Here is a 23,930-nt window from a genome sequence, read left to right on the forward strand (position 1 = left end):
CTACTCTCTTTTATATGAAATTTCTGGCTCATTAAATTTTTAATATCCTAGAGCAGCACATAGTAGGCACGAACAAATAACAAAGACTTAGGTTAAAGTGAAGGTGATGATTTCCATATCCTAAGTAAGCTATAGGGCGCTTTTCCATTTTTCACTTCCTTGGAGTTAACTGTACCACCTGAGCTCCACTTGATGGCAGCACACGCACATACGTAGTATATAAATGTGCTCCTCCTTTCTTAAAACTGACGGAAACTACAAATCCCAACATGCATTATTAAGCGCCTGACTTGCTTCTGCACAAAGGTCTCAAGTTTGTTTCTCGCCCACAGATCTGAAGGACGCCGTCCACTTGCTGCTCTAAAGTAAGATTTCCTTTTATTTTATTAAATGACACTTCAGACTGGGAGAGGAGGAGGTTTAGATTTTGCGTTCTGCAAGTTACCCATTTCAAGATTAATTTCAGCCGTTAGATCAGTATAAGGGTGCGTTTTTAACAAGTCTAAAACTCTAGTATATAAGTTTTTCAATGTGGTTTTCATGTTGGATTTATGGAGAGTTGCCTCATTTTACCATTTCAGGTCATGTTTGTACTACATTTTCCCAAATAAATCCATTTTAGTTTGATACTATAGTTTTTTCCAACAGTAAGTCTTTGGGACCAAAATCTGATCCCAGAAAGGCAAGACCAGCTAAGATTTCAGAGCGAGCAAAGCAGCTGTGCTTCAATAGTTGTTCAGTAAGTGCTTCTCTGGGTTTCAAAGATTCCTAGGGACATCTTTGGTACTGGTACATGCTTTCAGTGCCATGCGCCCAAAGCCAGCAGGGACAGTGGTGTAAAATAACATCTTTTTAATGCACCATGCCCAACACTGGGGAGGGGCGGAGGGGGGGGTTGATTATTGGAGTCTCTTACTTTCTAAAGCATATATTTCTCAACTCTTTACGTGCTTAAAGTGAAAATGTATGACTCGTGCAAGAAAGAAAAAAAATAAAAAGCCACAGAAACTCCATGGCCTCAGAGTAGGTCAGGCACTGGAAAAGCTCAGCCTCCTGGGCACATAACAAATGCAGACTTCATCCGAACTTCGAACTTCGAGAACTTCAGTGAAGCTGTAAACAGGCTCCGGGAGCCAGTTGCTAGCCTGACCCTCTGAGAAGCAAAACTCCAAGACAGAGTTAAAGGTGCATGAGTGTTACCAGGGGAGAAGCCCGTGTGAGGGTCAAGGAGAGTGAACTGGCCGTCAGACCCCAAGGGAGGGATGGGATGGCGGGGAGAGGGCTGGGGAAGGAGTCGGGGGGAGCCCACCCACCGCGGGGCAGGGGCTAGGGCCCACCGCACACCCGCGCTGGCCTCCCAGGGCCGGGAGCGGGGCGTGCAGAGCCCACCCACGAGGTCTTCTCTTGCACCTGCAACCCAGAGGCCTAGGTTTGCATTCACAGCCGCGAGAGACCACTTATGACCTCCGAAGGAAGTGCACTGCTGACCAGGCCCTGTCTCCTGTCTTAAACGCTGCTCTGGTCCAGCCCCCTTCTCCATCCCCTCACTCTCTGCTGTTTCACCGGAGGCCCTTCAGACCACTGCACACCCTCCCAAAGACATCCTCCCGCGGCCTGCTCCACAGTGAGCTAAAATACGTGTCTGATTGTGTCACACTCTTTCCATCAATCCTTTAGTGTCCGTTGCCCACAGGAGTAACTGGCCCCTCAGCATTCCGAGCTTAGATAAAGCGTGGAGGCTTGGTTACAGCAAAAAACCAAGGTTGGCTAGTGAGAACAAAGATTGGTTCAAAAAGAAAGGACTAGATCATGTGAGCCTTCTAAGCCAGACTTGCTACCTATTTTCTATCAGGCGGATAATTGAGTAGGGTGATTGTGTAGGTTATCTGTACATGTACCTTTTAAGTTGGCTCACTACCCTCCTCCCCTAGCTTTTCTCTTTACAGAGGCTAGAAAACAAAACTCTCAAATTCCTAACCTCTGCAGCTAGAGCTGGCCTGTGAAATGAACGCTGGAATTTCTAAGGAGGGCTTCCTTCTTGAATAGAAAGAGAGGACACTCTGAAAGGCTTTTGGCTTTTATTCCACTACCTTTTTTTTTTTTTTTGCCTGGAATGGGGATGTGATGCCTTGGGACAAAGCAGACATTGTGTACCTTGGTGTGAAATCAAAGACACCCAAAGACCCCCATTAAGGACAGCAAGGCGAGCAAATGTACTCAGTTCCTTGAAGACAGCCTCAGTTAGCCATCATTTGACATTTAACTACCCCCAACCTCATCATTAGCCATTCCCCTCATCCTGCAAACTACTGCTCAAGAACCAGTCAAGTAGGGATCCCTGGGTAGCGCAGCGGTTTAGTGCCTGCCTTTGGCCCATGGTGCGATCCTGGAGACACGGGATCGAATCCCACATCAGGCTCCCGGTGCATGGAGCCTGCTTCTCTCTCTGCCTCTCTCTCTCCCTCTCTCTGTGACCATCATAAGTAAATAAAAAAAAATTAAAAAAAAAAAAAAGAACCAGTCAAGTATCTTATGCATATCTTATTTTCCCTAGGTCAGAATTCCTCAGTCCTCCGATCTGAAAATTACAGATAGTATCTGTTAAAGTGTTACTACTGCATACTTAAACTTTTCTTTTTGAAGATTCTTATTTATTTGAAAGACAGAGAGAGAGAGAGAGCACAAGCAAGGGGAGCAGCAGAGTGGATAAGCAGGCTCCCCACTAAGCAGAGAGCCCCAATGCAGAGCTAGATCCCAGGACCCTGGGATCATGACTTGAGCTGAAGGCAGACGCTTAACTGATGTAGCCACCCAAGCACCCCTGCATGCTTAAACTTTAAGAAAGGATCAGCAGTATTGTGGGGTGGAATTTCACATAATGAAGGAGTCAGGAGGCCTGAGCATAGTTCTGTCTCTGTCATTAACTGGCTCTGTGACCTTGCGTAAATCAGATCAGTTTTCTCATCTATAAAATGGGAGTATTGGATATGATTTGATTTTTCCAGCTTTTTTGTTCAATGACTCTCTGAGGCCAACCATGAAATCTTTCCAGTGACAAGGAAAAGCCACAGACAATTGATAGTACAAACCCCCAACAAAAGTTTACAGCAGAGAAATCGAGAATGCCATAGCAGTTTGTATAGGGACAGTGGGGACAATGGTGGTGGTAGTGAAGGGAAGGACTCCAGCCTTGCTATATCAGTATCAAAGGCTGTCTTCTCTAAGTACTCAGGAAGCCGAATGGTGGATTAAAGTCCAATGTCTGTTACCACTTAAGTGGGTTATGCTAAATATTTCTGATACACTAAGGTAGGTATCTAGTGTCAGCATTCTTGGAGAATTCAGATGATGGGACTATTTGTACAGAAACTGTCATTAAGTTCTTAGAGAGTACGTTGAACTGTTCATTCTAGATGTCACTGCACAGGACCATGTGCTACAGTGTAAGCCATTAAATATATGTCTCTAGCTTTAACCACAGATTCCATTATGGGTCGACTTGATGGGAAGGTCATCGTCCTGACAGCTGCTGCTCAGGGGATTGGCCAGGCAGCTGCCTTAGTAAGTTATTATCTCTTGTTTACTTACTACCTTTTGAGGTATTGAATTATGTGGACAGATCCTATGATTACTTGATTCTGCTCTACTTTTTTTTTAATTTTGTGCTTCTCTTGTCTTACGTTACAAAAGAAAAGTCCCTATTCCTGACCCCAGGCAGATGAAGGAATGAACACCTCACATGTTTATTATGCGACATTACTGATAATCTTTGACTCTGAGAGACTTCTCTGTCTCAGTTTCTCTGCACTATGATATATTTACTACAGTGACCCTACAGGAATGCAGAGCTTTCTGAAATTACATCAATTCAGGTATAAGACTCGAATTACAAGACTGTCAGGTTACCTTTACCTTCCTAATTTATATCAACTTCTTGCACATTATTACCCCCACCTGACCTAATTAATGCATTTAAAGTGTAATAGTACGGTATGGTTTGACATTTATGAAACTAATATACTCAGAAGAAAAAAAGTGTTGAAATAACCCATTTTCTCTTATTATTTGGAATATAATAAGAAATAGAAAACAGTAAGAACTTGCTCAAAAATGAAATAAATACAGGCCATGACATCAGAGAATAGTATTTTGAGAAGTGTCAATAACAGAGGCCTCGTTTTTAAAAACACTATTTTATTTGATAATGCTTAAAGGGACAAAGTCAGATGACAAGCACAATGTATGTCACGTTCTAAGTAATGAAAATAATAGCGGGATGGGTGAAGTGAAAGAGAGCTTGAAATTCTACCTATTTTATAGGGAAAGCAATGAAAATAAGATAAGGGAGAAAAGGCTAAAAGACTTTCCATTCATGAGAACAGAATCAAATCAAATAGACAAAGGATTTACTTGTACATTGTGTCTCTCAGGCTTTTGCAAGAGAAGGTGCCAAAGTCATTGCCACCGATATCAATGAGTCCAAACTTCAGGAACTGGAAAAGTACCCTGGTAAGCAACTCGACAGTGTGAACTTGGAATTCAGACTCAGCAAGGTGTCTCAGAACTTGATCCCAGGCCCTGGGATCATGACCTGAGCCAAAGGCAGACGCTAAACCACTATAGGGTTCCTATTCTGAATCTTTGAAATGCACATGTATTTTACACTTACAGAACATTTCAATTCACACTATCTGCATTTCAAATGCTCAGTAGCCACGTGTGGCTAGTAGCTACCATAACGGAAACAGCTTAGCCTTAAAATGACATATGATCAGAAGCTGTAAGAGTCGGGTCACCTGGGGTAGCTCGGTGGTTGAGCATCTGCCTTTGGCTTAGATCCCAGGGTCCTGAGATCGAGATCCGGATCAGGCTTCCCGCAGGGAGCTGGCTTCTCTCTCTGCCTATGTCTCTGCCTCTCTCTGTGTCTCTCATGAATAAATAAATAAAATCTAAAAAAAAAAAAAAAAAAAGCAGCAGCTGCAAAGACTAATTTGTTTGGCTGCCCCTTAGTGTACCACACCAAACCTAATTCCAACATCAGACGGCTTCAATCAGCATTACTCAGAAAGAAATCAGGACATAGAAGTCACTTGAAATTTAACTGTTTCAGCAAAATAGAACAGGTTACATGAGCAAACACAGTTTAGTTCATTGAATTAGTTAACTGAGCTAGACTATGTTGAGTTATCATTTCAACAAGTCTAAGGGGTAGCTGCTGCCCTGGAAAAGCACAAAGCAAAGGAAGTTCTTCTGAAACTCAAATTTAGTCTTCCCTTTCTTTATTTATAATCTACCTTTTCTATATCCAAAAGGGAATAAAATAAACTATATATTTTTAAATCATAAAAAATAATAACTGCTTCTTTCATTAAAGCAGATTTGTTGGGGTGTTTTTTTTTGGTTTTGGGGTTTTTTAGTAGCTAGTATAGTGTGTCTCTCTCAGATCCCACACCAGATCACTCCTGGTTAGTGTTTTCATCCCTTCTTCTGGCCTCTCATTTCTTCTTGCAATTTAGTCCAGAAATAAATGATGGTACCCATGACCAACAGTTATTTCTAGTAAAAAAAAGAATTGGCATAAAGGTAAAGGGCACAAATAGAAATAATTTCTTATTCCACTTCCCCTGCCCTTCCCTCACAGGCAGAATTCAGCATCACTGTAGCAATAATTCAACCTTTAGGGAAAGAAAGGGCTACAGGGGCCCAGTTGCTTTATTCCTACTGGCTTACTGAGAGGCATCTAATATAAAGGTCAAGACGAGGAGGACTTTCAGATTTTTACTAATAAGATTCTTAAGATTCCTAAGACCCTCAGGGATCCCTGAGTGGCTCAGTGGTTGAGCATCTGCCTTCAGCTCGAGGCATGATCCCAGGATCCTGGGATCGAGTCCCTCACTGGGCTCCCCGCAGGGAGCCTGCTTCTCACTCTGCCTATGTCTCTGCCTCTCTGTGTGTCTCTCATGAATAAATAAATAAAATCTTTAAAAAAAAAAAAAAAGATTCGATGTCTGGGTGGCTCATCGGTTTAGCGCCTGCCTTTGGCCCAGGGCACGATCCTAGAGTCCCAGGATCGAGTCCCTCTCTCCCTCTATCATAAATAAATAGATAGATAGATAGATAGATAGATAGATAGATAGACAGATATTCCTAAGACTCTCTAATGGCCAACAATCCTATGAAGTCTAACTGAACAAAGACTGCAATCCTCACACTTTAAAACAGCTGTATCTTCAAGGCTAAACATTTTTATGAGTACAGATAGATTCCTTTGTTTTATTTTTCAGGTATTCAAACTCGGACCCTTGATGTCACAAAGAAGAAACAAATTGATCAGTTTGCCAATGAAATTGAGAGACTTGATGTTCTCTTTAATGTTGCTGGGTAATTCATATGTTTTAATTTCACTGTTCTTACAGAAAGTTTTCCATGACTTTTATTTAATGATTTTTGATAAAATGGCAAAATTATTCATCATGAACCATAATATATTTCTTAGGAAACACAGCTATATTGTAACAGAATTTTTATTCCAAGATTCAGCAAGTAATAAAGCCATAGAAGTGGACATAGAGGGATGCCTGGGTGGTTCCGTTGGTTAAGCACCTGCCTTTGGCTCGGGTCATGATCCCGGAGTCCTAGATAAACGCATTGGGTTCTGTGCCCCCCGGGAGCCTCCTTCTCCCTCTCCCTCTGCCTGCCATTCCCCCTGCATGTGTGCGCTGTCAAATAAATAAATAAAATCTTTAAAAAAAAGAAGTGGACATGGGCTTGAGGCCTAAGGGAAGTTATGATCTACCGAAGAGAACTGGTATTAATCTGAACCTGTTGATTTCTTAAGGCTAGCAACAGCTCACACCAATGGACTCGTGGTGAGTGCTCCAGTGAGACTTATAAATGAGAAACTATATTCCAGTAGATGTCTCTAAAACAAAGTATATATACCAGAAACCAAGTACTCAGCTTCTTGAAATGCAGGTGTTCCCAATTTTTTTGGCACAACCTCCCAAGCTCAGGGTTTCTTAGTGGGACAATGAGTCCCATCCATCAAAAGAAGTTTCTGTGTTGCACTTCTGTATAGAGGACAAAGAGAATGGCTTAATTGAACTTATTAGGTAGCAGCAAACGTGGAACTATGTGTGAAAGAGAGGAGACTGAAAGTGGAGCAGCTGCACATAGGACAGCTAGTGCCAGTATTTTCTCTGCTTAGGTGTGACAGTAGAGACGAATACAACTGAGGTTTATACAGGACCCAAGTGACATTCCACCTTTCTTATGTAGTGAGATATTTGTACTACTGCATTGGTAGAAAGCCTCCAGAGCTTTCTAATATGTTTTTGTTCTCCTTAATCATGTTTCAGTGCAAAAAAAAAAAAAATCCATCTATAGTTTGTCATGTTACATTACATGAAAATTAAATTAAAGCAACAATTTTTGACAATCTATTTTATAAATTTTCCATCCCTTATATGAGAATATACTCAGAGCCATGACAAAAATAAATCAGGAAAATTAGTTTTTGAACATCTACATGTTAAATTTTAGGCAGTGTAAGGGATACAGAAATAGAGCACGTGGTTCTTGCTGTCACACAAAGGATGAGCAGGTTATTTATGAGTGTGACTTAAAAGGCAGTGAGTGAAGGCTGCTTTAAGAGTTTGTTTTGTTCTGCTTTGTTTACTCAATATGTTAGAACTGTATGATAACCATATTACTTGGCCATCCTGAGATGTTGAGACAATGGTTTCCCTTGCAATTTGATTTTCCCTTTGAAAACACTAAATCTGTGCCACCTGAGGGCACTATTGCTCTTGAAAAAGTAGTCAGGGCAGGCGTCCTAGTCTCATGTTTTTGATATTTCCTGTGCAGTCGCTATCAAGCTTCTTACGTTTGGTGGCCCCAGACTTTTGCCTTTCTCTTTTAAAAGAAGGATATTGTTTTCAAATAAATTTATTTAGCTTAAGTTGTTGGATACTCATTAACCTAGTGTACTAGGTGATATCAGAATTGTTAAAATCTTCACAAGAGTCAATGATCTAAGTTAATATATTACAATAAAAAAATGATAAGGAAATGGAATACAGATCTTCTTAAATGATCATTTTTTCCCCGCTATTTAATTCCTCTTCCAGTTTTGTCCATCATGGAACTATCCTGGACTGCGAGGAGAAAGACTGGGACTTCTCAATGAATCTCAATATCCGCAGCATGTACTTGATGATCAAGGCATTTCTTCCTAAGGTAAGGACTACCACCACTAGGATAAGCACTACTGGATAAGTAGATCTCCACACTGGGCATCCAGAAAGGGTCCTCACGTGTGCTGAAGAGTGACAGTAGCTAACATAATGACTAACCTGTACTGAATGTTTATATCAAGGCACTTAATATAAATTAATTGATTTAACCTTTCAGTTAAGAAATATTCAAGAAATATTAAGCACTTTCTATTGGCAAATCTCCACTCTAGGTGCAGAAGACACATCAGAAAACTAAACAAAGTCCCTTCTATAAGAGATATCCCATTTTTGAGGAGTAAGACAGGATAACAATGAATCAGAAATATAACTTGGGAAGTGATTAGAAGTACTATGAATAAAAAGCAGCTAGGATATCAGTAAAGCCCAGGAGGGCCTCACTGACATGCTGAAATTTTCATAGAGGCCCAAGTGAAATGAGGGAGCTAGCTATGCAGGTATTTAAGGAAGAGGGACCCAGGGAGAGGGACAGCAAGGAGGCATGCAGGACCAGAAGAAGGTAATGAGGTACATACTACTTTATCACATCCACCGTACAGAGGATAATAAAACTGAGAGGTGAGGTAACTTGCCCAAGGTCACATAATTAGCAGGTGGTTATAACAGGATTTGAAGGACGCCTGGGTAGCTCTGTGGTTGAGTGTCTGACTTATAAATAAATAAATAAAATCTTAAAAAAAAAAAAAAAAGAGAAAAAAAACAGGATTTGAAACCTGGAGTTGGGCCCCTTCTTAAATTTCAGTGTCTAGGCACAGGCTCTCAAGATGGATGTACCCCATAGCTTTTCTGTTCCCTGATCATTCTTCTTGTTTTTAGCTGAGCCACAGAGGTACCAGAGAGGTGAGTCACAGCATGTGTTAAAGAGAGAGCATTCCTCTTGATATATTAACCCTTGAATTCCACAGCTTTCACACAAGTTGTCAGTGTTTTTCGTTTTATTTTACAAACAAGCATTAAATGCCTTTTGATATAAAACATACACTAGGTGTTCTGTGGGAGGGGAGCATAAATATGAAAAATATTGAGTTCAGATGAATTCATAAGCCAATAGTAAGCAGACAGCACAAGCTCAGACACTGAAAGGGGTTGACTGAGTACAGAACCAACTCAGTCCAAGGTTGTAAACTGAAGCCTAGTGAAATGCAGAGAAGCTATTCTTCTCTTCCATCCCAGATGGATTAGATGACAGACATACTGAATGCCGCCAACCCAGCATGGAGAAAAGCTTTTTAATGGCAAGGCACGGCTGATGCTTTGCTCTGAACATTCAACCTAAAAGATCCAGGTGAACATTAAAAGGAAAATTACGAAAAACTGACTTAGAAACAAAGGAATTTGGGATGCCTGGGTGGCCCAGCGGTTTAGTGCCACCTTCAGCCCAGGGCGTGATCCTGGAGTCCCAGGATTGGGTACCACATCAGGCTCCCTGCATGGAGCCTGCTTCTCCGTCTGCCTGTGTCTCTGCCTCTCTCTCTCATGAATAAATAAAATCTTAAAAAAAAAAAAGCAATTTGTTTTAATCTGCTTAGCACCTAGAAAGGATCTCTCAGTGAGTCCATGGGATGTTGAAGTAGCACATTTTTAAAATATAAATCTCTTCTTTTTTTCTTTCTTTTTTTTTTTTTTTTGTGCTTATTTGGAGTTCATGAGAATCTATGCTATTTGGAACTTGGATTATTTTTTGAAGACTGATTCTTAACCTAGGATATAGGAGAGAAGCAGAAGCTATGGTAAAAGGAGAAAGTCACAAACGGTAAAGCTGTCACATGTGCATAACCAGCCTACTCCATGTCTGGAATGGTTTACAAACATTAGTGAAGGCAGCAAGTGTGTGGTATGGTCCAGTGGTACTCAAATTTAAACATGTCAGTGGGCAACCCAGGTGGCTCAGCGGTTTAGCACCGCCTTTGGCCCAGGGCCTGATCCTAAGGACCTGGGATCTAGTTCCGCATCGGGCTCCCTGCGTGGAGCCTGCTTCTCCCTCTGCCTGTGTCTCTGCCTCTCTCTCTCGCTCTGTGTGTGTATCTCTCATGAATAAATAGATAAAATCTTAAAAAAAAAAAGTTACTCTTCCTTTAAAAATAAACATGTCAGTAAGTGTTAATTTTTTTAAAGATCTTATTTATTTATTCATGAGACAGAGAGAGAGAGAGAGAGAGGCAGGCAGAGACATAGGCAGAGGGAGAAGCAGGCTCCTCGCAGGGAGCCCAATGAGGGACTCAATCCCGGGACCTGAGCCGAAGGCAGACATTCAACCGCTGAGCCAGCCAGGCATCCCAAGTGTTAACTTTTGAAGTATCAAACATGAACTTGCAAATTAGTGAGTTTACCTATGATTTAAAGCATCTTAACAATAAACCATATGAACCAGTAACACTGATTTGTAAAAAATCCCAGGAGATATTAATGTCTGGGATAGGCAATCAGATAGAGTCAATCTTATTAACCAGTACCTGGTTACTTTAACAGTAACCAACCTGACCCCAGATTTTGGACTCTGGCATCACAGCCTGAACTCTGCACCTACTTCACCATGTGCCATGGGAGATGGCACTTGTACTCTATTCTATTTAAAATGGAGGTGAGGGGGCACCTGGGTAGCTCAGTCAGTTAAGTGTCTGCCTTCAGCTCGGGTCATGATCTCAGGGTCCTGGAATCGAGCCCCACATTGGGTTCCCTGCTCAGCAGGGAGTATGCTTCTCCCTCTCCCTCTGCCCCTCCTCACCATTTGTGGTCTTCCACACTCTCTCTCTCTCTCAAATAAATAAAATATTTTTATTTTATTTATTTATTCATGAGAGACACAGAGAGAGAAGCAGAGGGAGAAGCAGGGAGCCCGATGTGGGACTTGATCCCAGGATTCTGGGATCATGCCCTGAGCCAAAGGCAGACGCTCAACTGCTGAGCTGCCCAGGCATCCCAAATAAATAAAATATTTTTTAAAATAAATAAAAAATAAAATGAGGGTGAGAGATTACACAATCCCTAATTGTCTGGGATCTTCTGGGTTCATTAAGTATGATGCACATATACCAGGTTAGAACTTTCTAGGGGAAGCCAGGATTTGGAGTCCAGGCAGATCTGAAAAGTCAGGTGGCCAAAACATAGAAACACTTGTAGAAAATTTTTGTTCATGGGTAGACATACAGAAAACCATTCCAAAACTGGAATATGAGTCAAAAGGCAAAGAACAAGTTGAAAATACTGTAAATAGAGATCAATGCAAAATCCAAAGTCAAGGAAGTCTCAAATATGTGGAGATTTTTTCCCCCTTTGCTGTATCTTAGAAGACACTCTAGCACATAGAAATGCTTTAGCAAGTATTTGTTGAATGAATAAATGAATCTAGGTTGCCAATCCAGGTAGAGGTCAGACATGGACTCACCAAAGACCCAAGAAACCAAGGTCTGCCAGGTTTAGGAGCTGACAAAAGAGCTGGATCAGGGTAGGACTAACTAGATCTACAGCTAGAGGGAATTTTCAGAGCTCTTTCTAGCCCCTGCCTGAGCTTCTGGGAGGTTGATCCTACATAGGAATACTGTGTACTAGACACTGCACTTTACACTTGCCAAGTCATATTTGCCTGACTACAACAGAGGACTGTTAGCCTGGGAAGCCAGGAAGAGCATGCACCTGTACCAGGAGGTACTGAGCCAGCATTGAGAAGGCTGCATGGAAGGAGGCTGGCACAGGGCTCTAGAACCAGCAGAAAGACCTGGTTGAATGGATGGCACAAGTGCTTGGGGGCAGCACTAGCATCTCCTAGGTGACTGTATTCTTTTTCTTTAAAGATTTTTATTTATTTATTTGAGATAGAGTGAGAGCATGAGAGAACACAAATGAAGGAAGAAGCAGAGGGAGAGGGAGAAGCAGACTCCCCATTGAGCAGGGAGCCTGACTTGGGACTCAATTCCAGCACCCTGGGATCATGACCTAAACCAAAGGCAGACACCCAACTGACTGAGCTACCCAGGTGCTGCCACCCCAGGTGACTATATTCTAAAGTTTTGCTTGAAGAATTACTGCATTTCAAAAGATTATAGACTGAACTAACTTAATACCTAATCTTTATATATTCAGTTGGGGTATATGTAATCTCTAGGTAGTAAAAATGGGTTATGTAGGGACAATGATAGCTCAATAAAACTGGGGAAAAAATAAAAATAAGTAAAACCAGGTTATTTGCAAGTTGGATAAGAAAGAATAATGTGAAGGCTTCATTTTCAACACCATTATACTTGACTCATATCCCTGGTCTTTTCCATGAGGACCTCATTTCATTATGATCCTCTTTATCACGAAGACAAACAAGTTGGGTTAAATATTTTCACCCCTACTGCAGGGGTGAAAGTATTGGTTGGGTCACCTCAGCCTTGGTTGACTCACCTTGACTTGGTTGGGTAACCTCAGCCTCCCCTGTACCCTTTAATCCATCCAGCACGATGCTTTAGGTTGTTGTAGATCCTATGCTTTTGGGTACAAATAGTAACTAAGTATCAAAACAAAGGCAGAAAAATACTGTAGGGAGACCTGTCATCTTGGTAGCTTCATCCCTGGACCAGTCACTCACCTCCATTCCTTCACCTCTCTGTCTGAAAGCTGCTAGAGCAACTCACCCCAGCAGAAGAGACTTCTCTCTCTACACTTACTGTTAGGACACTTTTTTAATAATTCTTTTACTTGACTTTCATGGCACAGCATATCCTACTTTTCCTCCCTCTGTTCTCTGGTGGTGGTCTTCCATTTCCTTTCAAACCTTGTTTTAACTCTTCACTCCTCCTCATGTCCACCATCCTCTGCTTGTTCTTTGTGGTCATCCTGTGAGCTTCTGATTTCAATGAGAAGGTAATGTCCATCGGACAGGAATTCCCTCCACCCCTTGCTTCTTCCCCCAAAGCATTCATGAGTCCCCATGCCCCTGGACATACCTGTATACCCTTGAAAACACACATACATGTTATACTTAAGTATAAGTTCATCTGAAAACATTGTGAATTCATAGCAGCTTTTTCATCCATTATATTATTCCTGTAGGTCTGGGACAGGGCCCAGCAATCTGCACCTTAATCTAGTATCTCAGGGTGCCTCTGTGGTAGTCAGTTGAGCATCCGACTCTTGATTTGGGCTCAGGTCATGATCTCAGGGTTGTGACATCGAGTCTCGTGTATGGCTCTATTCTCAGTATGGAGTCTGCTTAAGATTCTCTCTCACTCCCTTTACCTCAGCCCCTTCCCCCACTTGCACTCTAAATAGATTAATCTTTTTGAAAGAAAACCCTAACACCTTGGGATGCCTGGGTGGCTCAGCAGTTGAGCATCTGCCTTCGGCTCAGGGTGTGATCCTGGAGTCCTGGGATCAAGTCCCTCATCAGGCTCCCTGTGGGGAACCTGCTTCTCCATCTGCCTGTGTCTCTGCCTCTCTCTGTCTCTCATGAACAAATAAAATCTTTAAAAAATAATAAATATACACAAAAAAACTAGCACCTCAAGAGATTTTGATGCATCACAGTATATGGACCACCTACTGGGTACCATCTCTAGGAGGACAAAATAGCCACAGACCCTCCTCTTCAGCCATTCACACTTTGAGTGGGGGAATTCTGAGGGAGGGGTTCTTAGGAAACACTTCCTTGTTGAGGGAAGCAGGCCTCACTGTGAATAACCATTTACCACATCCTGCATTTAACCATCTCAATCAACTCTACCCTTGTTGCCCACGGACATTTCTGCATCAGTCCTATCTGAAATCACTCTGTCAACTTCCAGTGGGTCTCCTCTACATGGCACCACAGTAATCATAGTATTCCCCAAATATAAACATGGCACTTCTCTGCATTAAACAACTCATCGTTACCACACTGCCTTCAGGGTAATGCCCAGATTCCTAAATTCAGCCCCCATTGTCCTCTGCAGCCTCATTCTTCCCATGCCTTGGCATTCTAAGCAGACCTATCCTTTCCTCCCAGATCCGTGATGCAGCCTTTATACATGTGGTACTTGCTCCTTAAAACACCTTTCTTTTTTCACTTTACAGCCTAACACTCTAGCTTTCAAAAACCATCCAACCTCTCTCCTCCTTAGGAGCCCTCCTCTGAGTGTCCCGAAACCTGGATTTGTCCCTTCCTGCCAACCAATCCTCCCCTGTGGAGGTCTCTGATGCCGCTGGATCCTGGTCACGTCAACCCCTCCAGTCCACTGGCAGCTCTCGCTAGGCAGGGAGTGTGGCATTTGTCTTCCAAACTCCTGGACCTAGTGCTGCATCTGATTATAGTAGGCCTTCAACAGATACACACTGAATAAAGTAAAGAGTTTTCCAGCATCAGGAATACAAAGTAACAATTAATGTTCATTAACTTTCATTTAGCTCAGAGTACCTTCTTAGTCTTGCTGATGCTCTTGTGCCAGAGGAAGGCAGTAATCCTCCTGAGAAATATTCCTGCCAGTAAGTGCGTAAGCATGCCATCCACTCCCAGCGATGACTGGGTGAGACATTAAAACTGCCTAACAGGCTTAATGTTAATAGTTAATAAGATGCTTCTGCAAACCATAATAAGCAAATGCAAACCTTTTAAAGAGGTAGTATTTTTATCTTGCAGAGTGGCATTTTTGTTTTCTATTTGTTTTGTTTCGGCAGATGCTTGCACAGAAATCTGGCAACATAATCAACATGTCATCTGTGGCTTCTAGTATCAAAGGTAGGTCTGTCTTCCTCTGGGAATCAGGATGCACATACTCCCGTACCTTCACCAGCTATGGGTTTTCGCAACAAGCATAGCAGAGGTTATAAAACCCACAAATAATGTCAAAACCATCTTTTAAAAAATTAGTAACAGGTTCCTTACCACCAGTCCTTTTTGCCTTCACTGTAAACCAGTCATAAAAAATAAGTTTCATTTTCCCTTTCTTTTATTCCTCCTAAAGGATATGGGAATAAAAATCAAGCTGAAAGAAGGAAATATTTATCCATTTAATTAACCAAAAGAGATGTATTGAGCAGTATGTGCCCCTGCCCCAAAAGAATTCAGTCTGAAAGGGGGAGAGTCAGGCAAATGCATGTCTCCTACATTGTGACAGTATTACAACACAGGCTTTTGCAAAGTGCTGTCTCGATTCAGAGGAGCATAACAATTTGGGAAGTGCTTCACAAAGACAACCAATCTAGGCCCTAAACAAGAAGTCCAGCCAGAGAACCCAGATTGCAGTGCCAAATGGAAATACCATCACAGTCTGGCAGATGGATTTGTGAGTTTAAAATGAAAGAGCTACTGCAGAAATAGCATCCCTTCTCTCTACAAGAACACACATGAGCCTGCCCAAGACAGGAAGGCAAAAAAATGTGCAGTCCTCTTGACTTACTTGGTTTGGTTTTTGTTTTGTTCTTTCCCTTGATTTTCATTTGGAATCTGCCCAAGGTTTCTACCAACCGATGATGAAAACCTAAGACCACTGCCATCTTTAAGTGCAGATTCTCAACACCTAAGCCCTGACTGGGTTGTGTCAGGAATATTATTTTCCCACATTCAGACACTAGCCCTCTTCAGGGAGAAAACCTGATACCAAATTTTTTAAAGGGTAGGATGGGAGGTGGTATGACAGTGGTTACTGGGGACAGCTATTTGTGTTCCCTTTTTTTTTTTTTTTAAGATTTTATTTATTCATGATAGACATAGAGAGAGAGAGGCAGAGACACAGGCAGAGGGAGAAGCAGGCTCCATGCTGGGAGCCCGATACAAGACTCGATCCTGGGACTCCAGAATCACGCCCTGGGCAAAAGGCAGGCACTGAACCACTGAGCTACCCAGGGATCCCCTTGTGTTTCCTTTCTAAAGGAGACTGTTGTTTTATTCCTTCAACTGTTGAACCTTCCCTTCACCCTCAGGAGTTGAGAACAGATGTGTGTACAGTACAACCAAGGCAGCTGTGATTGGCCTCACAAAGTCCTTGGCCACAGACTTCATCCAGCAGGGGATCAGGTGCAACTGCGTGTGTCCAGGTGAGGTGGGCTCTACAAGGCTGTGCACTTGTCCCTTCTGACACTATGGTTGCCACTGTGACATCTACCTACAGAAGCTTGTTAACCACATGTTATATTGTATCCTGTCACTGGGAAAAAGCTCAAACGAAAAAGGGTCTAGGCTTATTAAGATAATAGTCCAACAGTAGGTTGGGAATGAGATTCTAAGTCATTAGGAATGAACCACAGATGCAAAGGGTTTAAATGGTATTTATGTGTGTGGCACAATTACAAACCTCGTGGTCAAGCCACATTACTGGCCAGAACTTGGTGTTTTGGAAGCAGACCAAAGATGGCCTTGTCAGGGGAAAGAGGAAAAGTAGGCCATGCTCACAGAACCACAGGAAGAAAGTAAGAGACTCCCAAAACACAGAGAGCTACTGAATTTTGTAAATCACCTGGGATGACCCATAAATTAAAAGGAGGGATCAGCACCTTCCTTTATGCAAACTATGGCCTGCAGGAGAAATCCAGCCCATCACCTGTTTAGTAAATACTGTCCTATTATAACACATCCACACCCGACTTGCATTATCCATTGACTATGACTGTGCTCCTGCTACAAGCAGAGTTGAGCAGTTCTAACACACCAAATGCTTCTCAAAGCTAAAAGTATTTCCTATCTGGCTCTTTACCAAAATGTATGCTGACTTCTCATATAAAGGAAAGAAGAAAAGCAGAACTTAGTAGAAAGGACATTCAATCTGTCCAAATAAAAGCATCCTATAACTTATTTCATAAGAATAATTTCTCATTTTCTCAATAACTATGGATATGCCTATTAAATAGATATGCCCTTTCACCTGGTTCCACTAACCCAAAATGAACACAAGGTGCCTAAGAAGAATCACTAACTTCCTTCTCTGAAAATGAATTAAATATCACATTTCCAGAATCAAGGTTGCTCTTGGTGGTCACAACTGGTATTGGGGGGTTGGGGAGAGGAGGTACTTCACACTTACCTATGGAACTTTTCTAAACCTAAAGTGTATGCTAGAACTTGGGGAAAGAGTTGATGGGAAAAACTGTGTGTAGTTTGGAAAGTTCCATACGAGACTATATATTCCACCATGGTCTCCCCTCAGGTTAGAAACCATTGACTTACTAATTTAAAGGAGAAATACAAAATACCCTGCAAGCTGCAGAATTTCCATGATTGAGGTGTTCTGTTTAATTTTTCTTGGACTAGAATGGCAAACATAGGTAACACTAAGAAAAAGCATACAGGAAAGACAGTTTCACTGGGTTTTAGCATGCCCACTGGTGACACTTGACTGTAACTATTTTTGGTGCCATTTACCCAATGGAATAAATGGCAAAATGATCTGGAAAATGTGGTTGTTTTAGCAGCTGGACTTTTTAGAAGATTGGAAAATATATTATCAAACTGTCTGGAACAAGGAACTAGCTGTGACTCAAGAGCCAGTCGCAAAAGAACCTGACAAAGAATGAGTGTACCTGGAATTGCGCTGATGGCGGTATAGTCATAACTCTTAAAAACCAGGCTTGTATAGACTATGGCATGCTGTGTCAGTCTGTGCCACAGAGGACAGAGTAGAGTAGGGACAATGGAATTAAGTAGAAGGCATAGGCTTGCTCTGTAGTTTCATTTACTAGCCATGAATACCAGCCATATGAAAGAGATGATGCTTGCTCTCCTGAGTGATACAGGAAGGTATCAAAGTTGCATTTTAAAACTGAATTTTGAGGCTATTAAGTGAAAGCTTAAGATGTCTTGAGCATACTGTTGGTAGGATCCTGGATTATAAGGAGGGTATGGATGAGAGAAGTGAGGAAAATATTATTGGAAGCTGGGTACAAGAGAACTTTGTTATGTGTTAAGTTTATCAACACCATTGCCTGCAGTCATGTGGAAGGTAGAAAGTGTTCCTAATGAACTGAGTGATCTAGTAAAGGCAGCTTCCACTGAGTGTGGACAGGGCTGCCCGCTTATGGTGAAATGTGAGAGGATACAGGTAAGCTAAAGAAAAGGGTGTTAAACACGAAAGAGCCGAAACTTTTCTGACTTTGAAGAATCCCAACCTCTCCAGAGAAATGATAAATGATGCTAAAATTAAAAAACAGTTTCTGGTAAACACTGACCTCAGACACTCTCAGGACTAGAGGGTATGACTATAAAATCATTTGTTATGAACCTACAAGTATCATATGGTTGCCCAGAGTACTGTCAGCAACCACTGCCCCCAAAAAAGGGCTTCTAAAGAGAATTTACAAATTACATAAATTAAAAACAAACAAACAAACAAAAAAAAAACAAATTACATAAATTAACAAGAAGTGTGGAGTCCTACTTGCTCTGTAGGAGCTCAAACTGAGTGGAATTTAAAAAATTTTAGCATCATTTCTACTTTTTTTATAGTGAAATAATTTCAAATTACATTTTTTGTGAGAAACATGAAACAGTGGTTAAAAATAGAAATTCAAAACCAGTGAAAATAGGCAAGATAATGAGGAAAATGTAGAACCATCTAAATTACTGAGGACCAATGACAGGCATGGCATTGTCCCTGAAGATACTCAGGGATTTTTTTTTTTTTTCTTTTAAGGCATCCTGGGTTCTTGTACAAGTAAAGTACTTATATGGTTGTACCTACATCTCAGGGTTGTTTTGTGGATTAACTGAGATAATGCATGCAAATGTGCTTAAAATTGATAAAGTGTCATACCATTGTACTGTGATCAAAATACATCTTGGAATGCTGAGTGATTCACCCAGAGTCCTTGCTTCGGGTCACAAAGAATTATGATCTGTGTTTTTAAAAATCATAGAAACTGGAGGTGAAATGATCATTCGAAGTCATGGAGAAGGATTTCACTGTTGTATCATATAGAAAGGAAGTTTAAAGTTTGTCAATTTCTTTTTCAGTTTGAATAATTAACCAAGCCAAATGTCTTCCTTTGATTTAGCAACGGTTGATACCCCATCCCTGCAAGAAAGAATACAAGCCAGACCAAATCCCGAAGAGGTATAACTATTTTAAATGTGTTTAAAGCTTCTGGTTGAAAAATATCCTCTTCCTAGAGTAGACAAATTCATGGAGACAGATAGGGTGGCTGCCAGGAGTTGGGGGGAGGAAAGAACAAGGAGTTATTGGTTAATCTGTATAGAGTTTCAGTTTTGCAAGATGAAAAGAGTTCTAGTTTGTTGCACAATAATGTAAATGTACTTAACACTACTGAAACATACTTAAAAATGGTTAAGATGATGAATAACATGTATATTTTACCACAGTTTCGAAAATTTAAAAAAAAAAAAGCTCTCCTCTTTAACTGATCTGATATATTGTCTGTAGATTTTAGCATAACATAGTTTGAGTAGCTTGGAAGTCACCATAGTCCTACTTGGTCCACAATTAATGAGATTAATGATATTTTCATGTATCACGTTTCATACATAATAAAGCAGAATGCCGATGGTACCTCTGTAGATTCCTCTTGCCTTTGACCTCCTATAGGAGCTGCAGGTGAGTTCACACTTCACCTCACATCACTGATATCATGGTATGGCTTTCTGGTCTCAGGCACTGAACTACTTCCTGAAGCGACAGAAAACTGGAAGGTTTGCAACCGCAGAAGAAATAGCCCTGCTCTGTGTGTATTTGGCTTCCGATGAAGTAAGCACTCTTCTTCCCAAGGAGTTCATTATCCTCATTTGGCCATGATTTGCTTATCAAGATAATGTCATGTTAGAGAGTTACAACATATATATGCTAAGAGGTTGCATTTATTTTTTTTTTTAAGAGGTTGCATTTATAAGATAGGGATAAGCTGTGATTTAATTTGCTCAAAGAAAGGCCACTTGATCTGACCCACCAACTCTTCTCCATTCAGCTCTACAGGTCACTAAATCTTGTAGCAAATGACATGGAGGACTGAAAATATTAAATTGCTTAATTTTATGAGAGGCAGTTGCTTTCAAAAATTATAATTGGGGAAAGCCTGATTAAATGTAAGTCAAGCAACGAACCTCCAAAACTATGAGAGCTTCAGGTGAAATGGGGAGAGAGTTAAGCAGATGTCATTGTTTCTATTAGACACAGGGTTGGCATCTGGTATTTTTAGTTTTACTTGTGACCAGTTCAGGAAAATCCTGCTTTTTTTTCTATGAATTCTTGTTGGTCATCACATATGGATATTCCTAATTCTCTTTCCACTTTGCATCTATTTAGTCATCAATTTCTTCCTTGATAGCTATTGTATATATTCCTAAATGGAATTAAACTACAAAAGCAGAAACTATATTTATAAAGGTACAGAGCACAAGAACATCCCCCTCTGTTTTATGTGTTTGAATATTCCATGACCAAGGAACTGCAGTGTATAAGAGAGGAAGAGAGAAAGAGACACAGGCAGTAGTGAGGAGGTGTGTTGTTAATCTGTTAGCACTTCTTTATAGTAACTTGGTGTACATCAGGTGGTTGGTGAATGTGACAAATACTGGTTGAAATGTTTTAGTGATAGAAGTTCCCACTTCTCTGGACTGTTAACAACAGTTTTTAGCAGCTAGGGACACTGCTAAACAAATTAATGGAACAAGTTCATTGGCCTTTGTGGCTTCTCTGAATCTATATCTACAGAGCTTATCTGATTTGAGGGTACTGCTGATAAGTTAAATTGCCCTCGTTTAGCCAGGGCTTAGGGTACCAAATATTTGGAAATGTTCTGGCTTGAAATGTGCAATAAAAAGACCTTTGGACTTTTATAGAGGAGTCCATATGTATAACAGAAAGCTTGCTTTAAAAATAAAAACTTCAGTAAGTTGGGGTCATTTCTTGGTAAAATGACTAGTAACCTCCTAGTTTATCTACAGTATTTGATCAGTTTTCATAGATTGAAGTTCAAAAATTTCTGTACTCATACTATGGTGTCTTGCCTCCCAGCTTTTCTTATTGTCTTAGGCTTTAGATAAATTTAAAAAAACACATATTTAACATCCATGCTTAAAAGATTTTTAAACCCCTCCCACAAGGATTACTTCAACATTATTTCTTTGGAAAATGGAAAATTCTATGGAAAAAAGTAATTTTTAAAATTCCCCTAGTTTTGTACAGATTTGGATATCTGAAACTAATATAGAATATTTTTCATACTTTAATATATATATTGTTATTATTCATTTAAGTTTTTAAAACACATTTAGTGTGCTCAGCTCCTGGAAATACCTATGTATTTTGATCAACTATACAATATCTTATATTAAAAAAAATTCTGTTTGGTAAGTCACTTTATGACTTACATACTTGATGATGTTCAAAAATTTATTAATGGCATAAAGCTCAGGTACTTTAGAGTAGTTCTGAATTTCAAAATGAAAATGTACTATTTTAGCTTATACTTTATCCTAATTTGGGGAATGGCTTCATATCACTAAACTTAATTTTCTGATCCTGAAACCAAACACCTGCTTAGAATGTGACATGTGCTCAAACACTAGCCAGAGGCTAATTAACTAGATCACAAGAACATGCAGCAGTTTCAAATCATCCAAAATTTAATTCAGATTTTCCTAAAAATCTGTGTTAGGTGAGTGTTCCTATTACCATGAATACATTGTTTAGCTATCTCAGTCATGGGAAAATTGAAGAAACACAATCTGTGTTAAACCTGGTTAATTGTTCTGTCTCCTTGTGTTTATCATTGCAGTCTGCCTACATAACAGGTAATCCTGTCATCATTGATGGAGGCTGGACCTTGTGATTTTAGAATCTGTTTGCTGGAAGAGCAGGCCCTTCCTGCCCACAGTGAGACTGGTTATGAAGAAAATTCAGCCATCATGTCTTTCCCATTCATGGCTTATTTATGACAATTAGCCCTTTTTAATGATGCCATTGTTCACAAAAGTCAGATTCTTTAAATATATTAATCTCTTTCTAACCTCTTCTGAAATCATTATAGGGAGATGACATAAAAGATAATGAACTCACTGCAAATGAAAAGTTTTAAAATAAACCACAGTTTGCAAGCATATAAAATTAAAGTGTGAATTTGAGAAATTGCAAGTTTTTAAGAAAAAGGTATTAATTTGTATTTTACTTCTTCCTAATATTCAGCCATTTTGTATGATTCTGCGTTGGTCTTTACATAGATTCTAAATTTTTTTTTTTTTATGATAGTCATAGAGAGAGAGAGAGAGAGAGGCAGAGACACAGGAGAGGGGAGAAGCAGGCTCCATGCACTGGGAGCCCGACATGGGATTCGATCCCAGGTCTCCAGGATCGCGCCCTGGGCCAAAGGTAGGCACCAAACCGCTGCGCCACCCAGGGATCCCCTTTACATAGATTCTAATTTTAAAATTTTACACCATTATAAATGAACACAAGGTAGGAAGGAATTTAGCTTCAGTAACTTATATTAAAAGGAATTTAGATTCGGAACTATACTGTTGATCTGTTATATAAAAGAAAAATAATCATCAAGTGTTGATACTTAACCAATGTTATTACTCATAAGTACTATTTTCTTAGTTCAACTAAAAAAATCTTTCTTAAAACAAGCAATGACATTTGGCATGCGCCTAAAAACTTACAATGAACTAGCAGTATTGTTAGTTTAAGTGATATTTTTTAGATTAAGTGTATATTTTTTTTTCACCAAATTCCAGGCTAACAGTAAGAGGACATGAAATTTAGAAGCAATCTCTGGATCAATAAATATAAGTGAATCATATAACAGGAAACAAAATTAAAGAAAATAAAATTTGCAAGGGATGGTTGAAATAGATAAAGAGAATTAAGGAATACAAACTTCCAGTTATAAAATAAATAGGTCACAGAGATAGAAAGTACAGCATAGGGAATACAGTTAATAATATTGTAATTACATTGTATGGTGACTACACTTACCATAGTGAGCACTGAATAATGCATAGAATTACTGAATCAATATGCTGTACACCTGGATTTAATATAGCATTGTATGTTAATTATAATTCAATAAAAAATGGTTTAAAATTTTTTTTCAAGAAGAAGCTTAAGCAGATTCATGGATGATAATTCTGTAAGAGAATAAGAAGTTTTTTCTTGTTCCTTTAATTTTAAGGTTCTATGTTTGTTTTTTATTTGTTGTTACTTCAAAAGACCAAATGGTATGATGCACATAAACTCAGTAAATGAGCATGTAGTCTTTCCTCTTAGAACCTCATTAATATTAATCCATATTAACAAGGAAAATTTTTAAATGGACAATGAAAGGATAACATTTTATGTGTGAGGAAGAATATTATGTGGTTGATGAAAAAGTTAAAATTGACAGCAAAAAATATTTTGACTAGCATTCCCAAAGAGTTCATTGATTAGAAGGTTTGCTTCGGGGTTCTGGACCAACTATTCCACAACTGCATCACAGATAGCTTGGTTTGTTATCTAGACCAAGTCATCCAATTTACTTTGGATTTTAGTTTTCTGGTTTGTGAAATTAGGGAGTTGCACAAAATGAGTTGGGTTTCTTTTGGTGTATCGTAACCAAAATGCTGTACTTCTCCTCAAGTGAAGTGATGGGACACTGAAGCTTATAATTATGTTATGAAGTACTTTATACTGTGAGTGACATACATGTGCATGTATAGCTATGACGGACGAATAAATTCTAAATAAGCACACGATGAATTCTGCAAAATGAATTCTAACATTAGCAAACGCTTCC

The 23,930-nt window shown here is 40.0% G+C and overlaps 1 protein-coding gene across 1 annotated transcript; it reads left to right on the forward strand.

Annotated features, from left to right (window-relative positions):
* Positions 1–247: 247 nt before the first annotated feature.
* On the forward strand, positions 248–23,886 carry BDH2 (3-hydroxybutyrate dehydrogenase 2). Its single transcript, XM_025983836.2, has 10 exons — positions 248–365; positions 3,470–3,561; positions 4,431–4,509; positions 6,285–6,381; positions 8,130–8,238; positions 14,889–14,949; positions 16,134–16,247; positions 19,197–19,255; positions 19,811–19,903; positions 21,933–23,886. Exons 2-10 carry the CDS (start codon positions 3,490–3,492, stop codon positions 21,984–21,986), a joined length of 738 nt encoding a protein of 245 aa, XP_025839621.2. The 5' UTR covers positions 248–365; positions 3,470–3,489; the 3' UTR covers positions 21,987–23,886.
* The last annotated feature ends 44 nt before the right edge of the window (positions 23,887–23,930 follow it).

The sequence above is a fragment of the Vulpes vulpes genome, chromosome 4, assembly GCF_048418805.1.
Source record: "Vulpes vulpes isolate BD-2025 chromosome 4, VulVul3, whole genome shotgun sequence".
NCBI lineage: Eukaryota > Metazoa > Chordata > Mammalia > Carnivora > Canidae > Vulpes > Vulpes vulpes.

Excerpts from the sequence above, each read along its gene's own strand:
- BDH2 (XM_025983836.2), top strand. The coding sequence starts at position 3,490 with ATGGGTCGACTTGATGGGAAGGTCATCGTCCTGACAGCTGCTGCTCAG. Across the intron at positions 14,950-16,133 it reads TGTGGCTTCTAGTATCAAAG|GAGTTGAGAACAGATGTGTG; the intron begins GTAGGTCTGTCT and ends CTTCACCCTCAG. Across the intron at positions 19,256-19,810 it reads CCAGACCAAATCCCGAAGAG|GCACTGAACTACTTCCTGAA; the intron begins GTATAACTATTT and ends TTCTGGTCTCAG.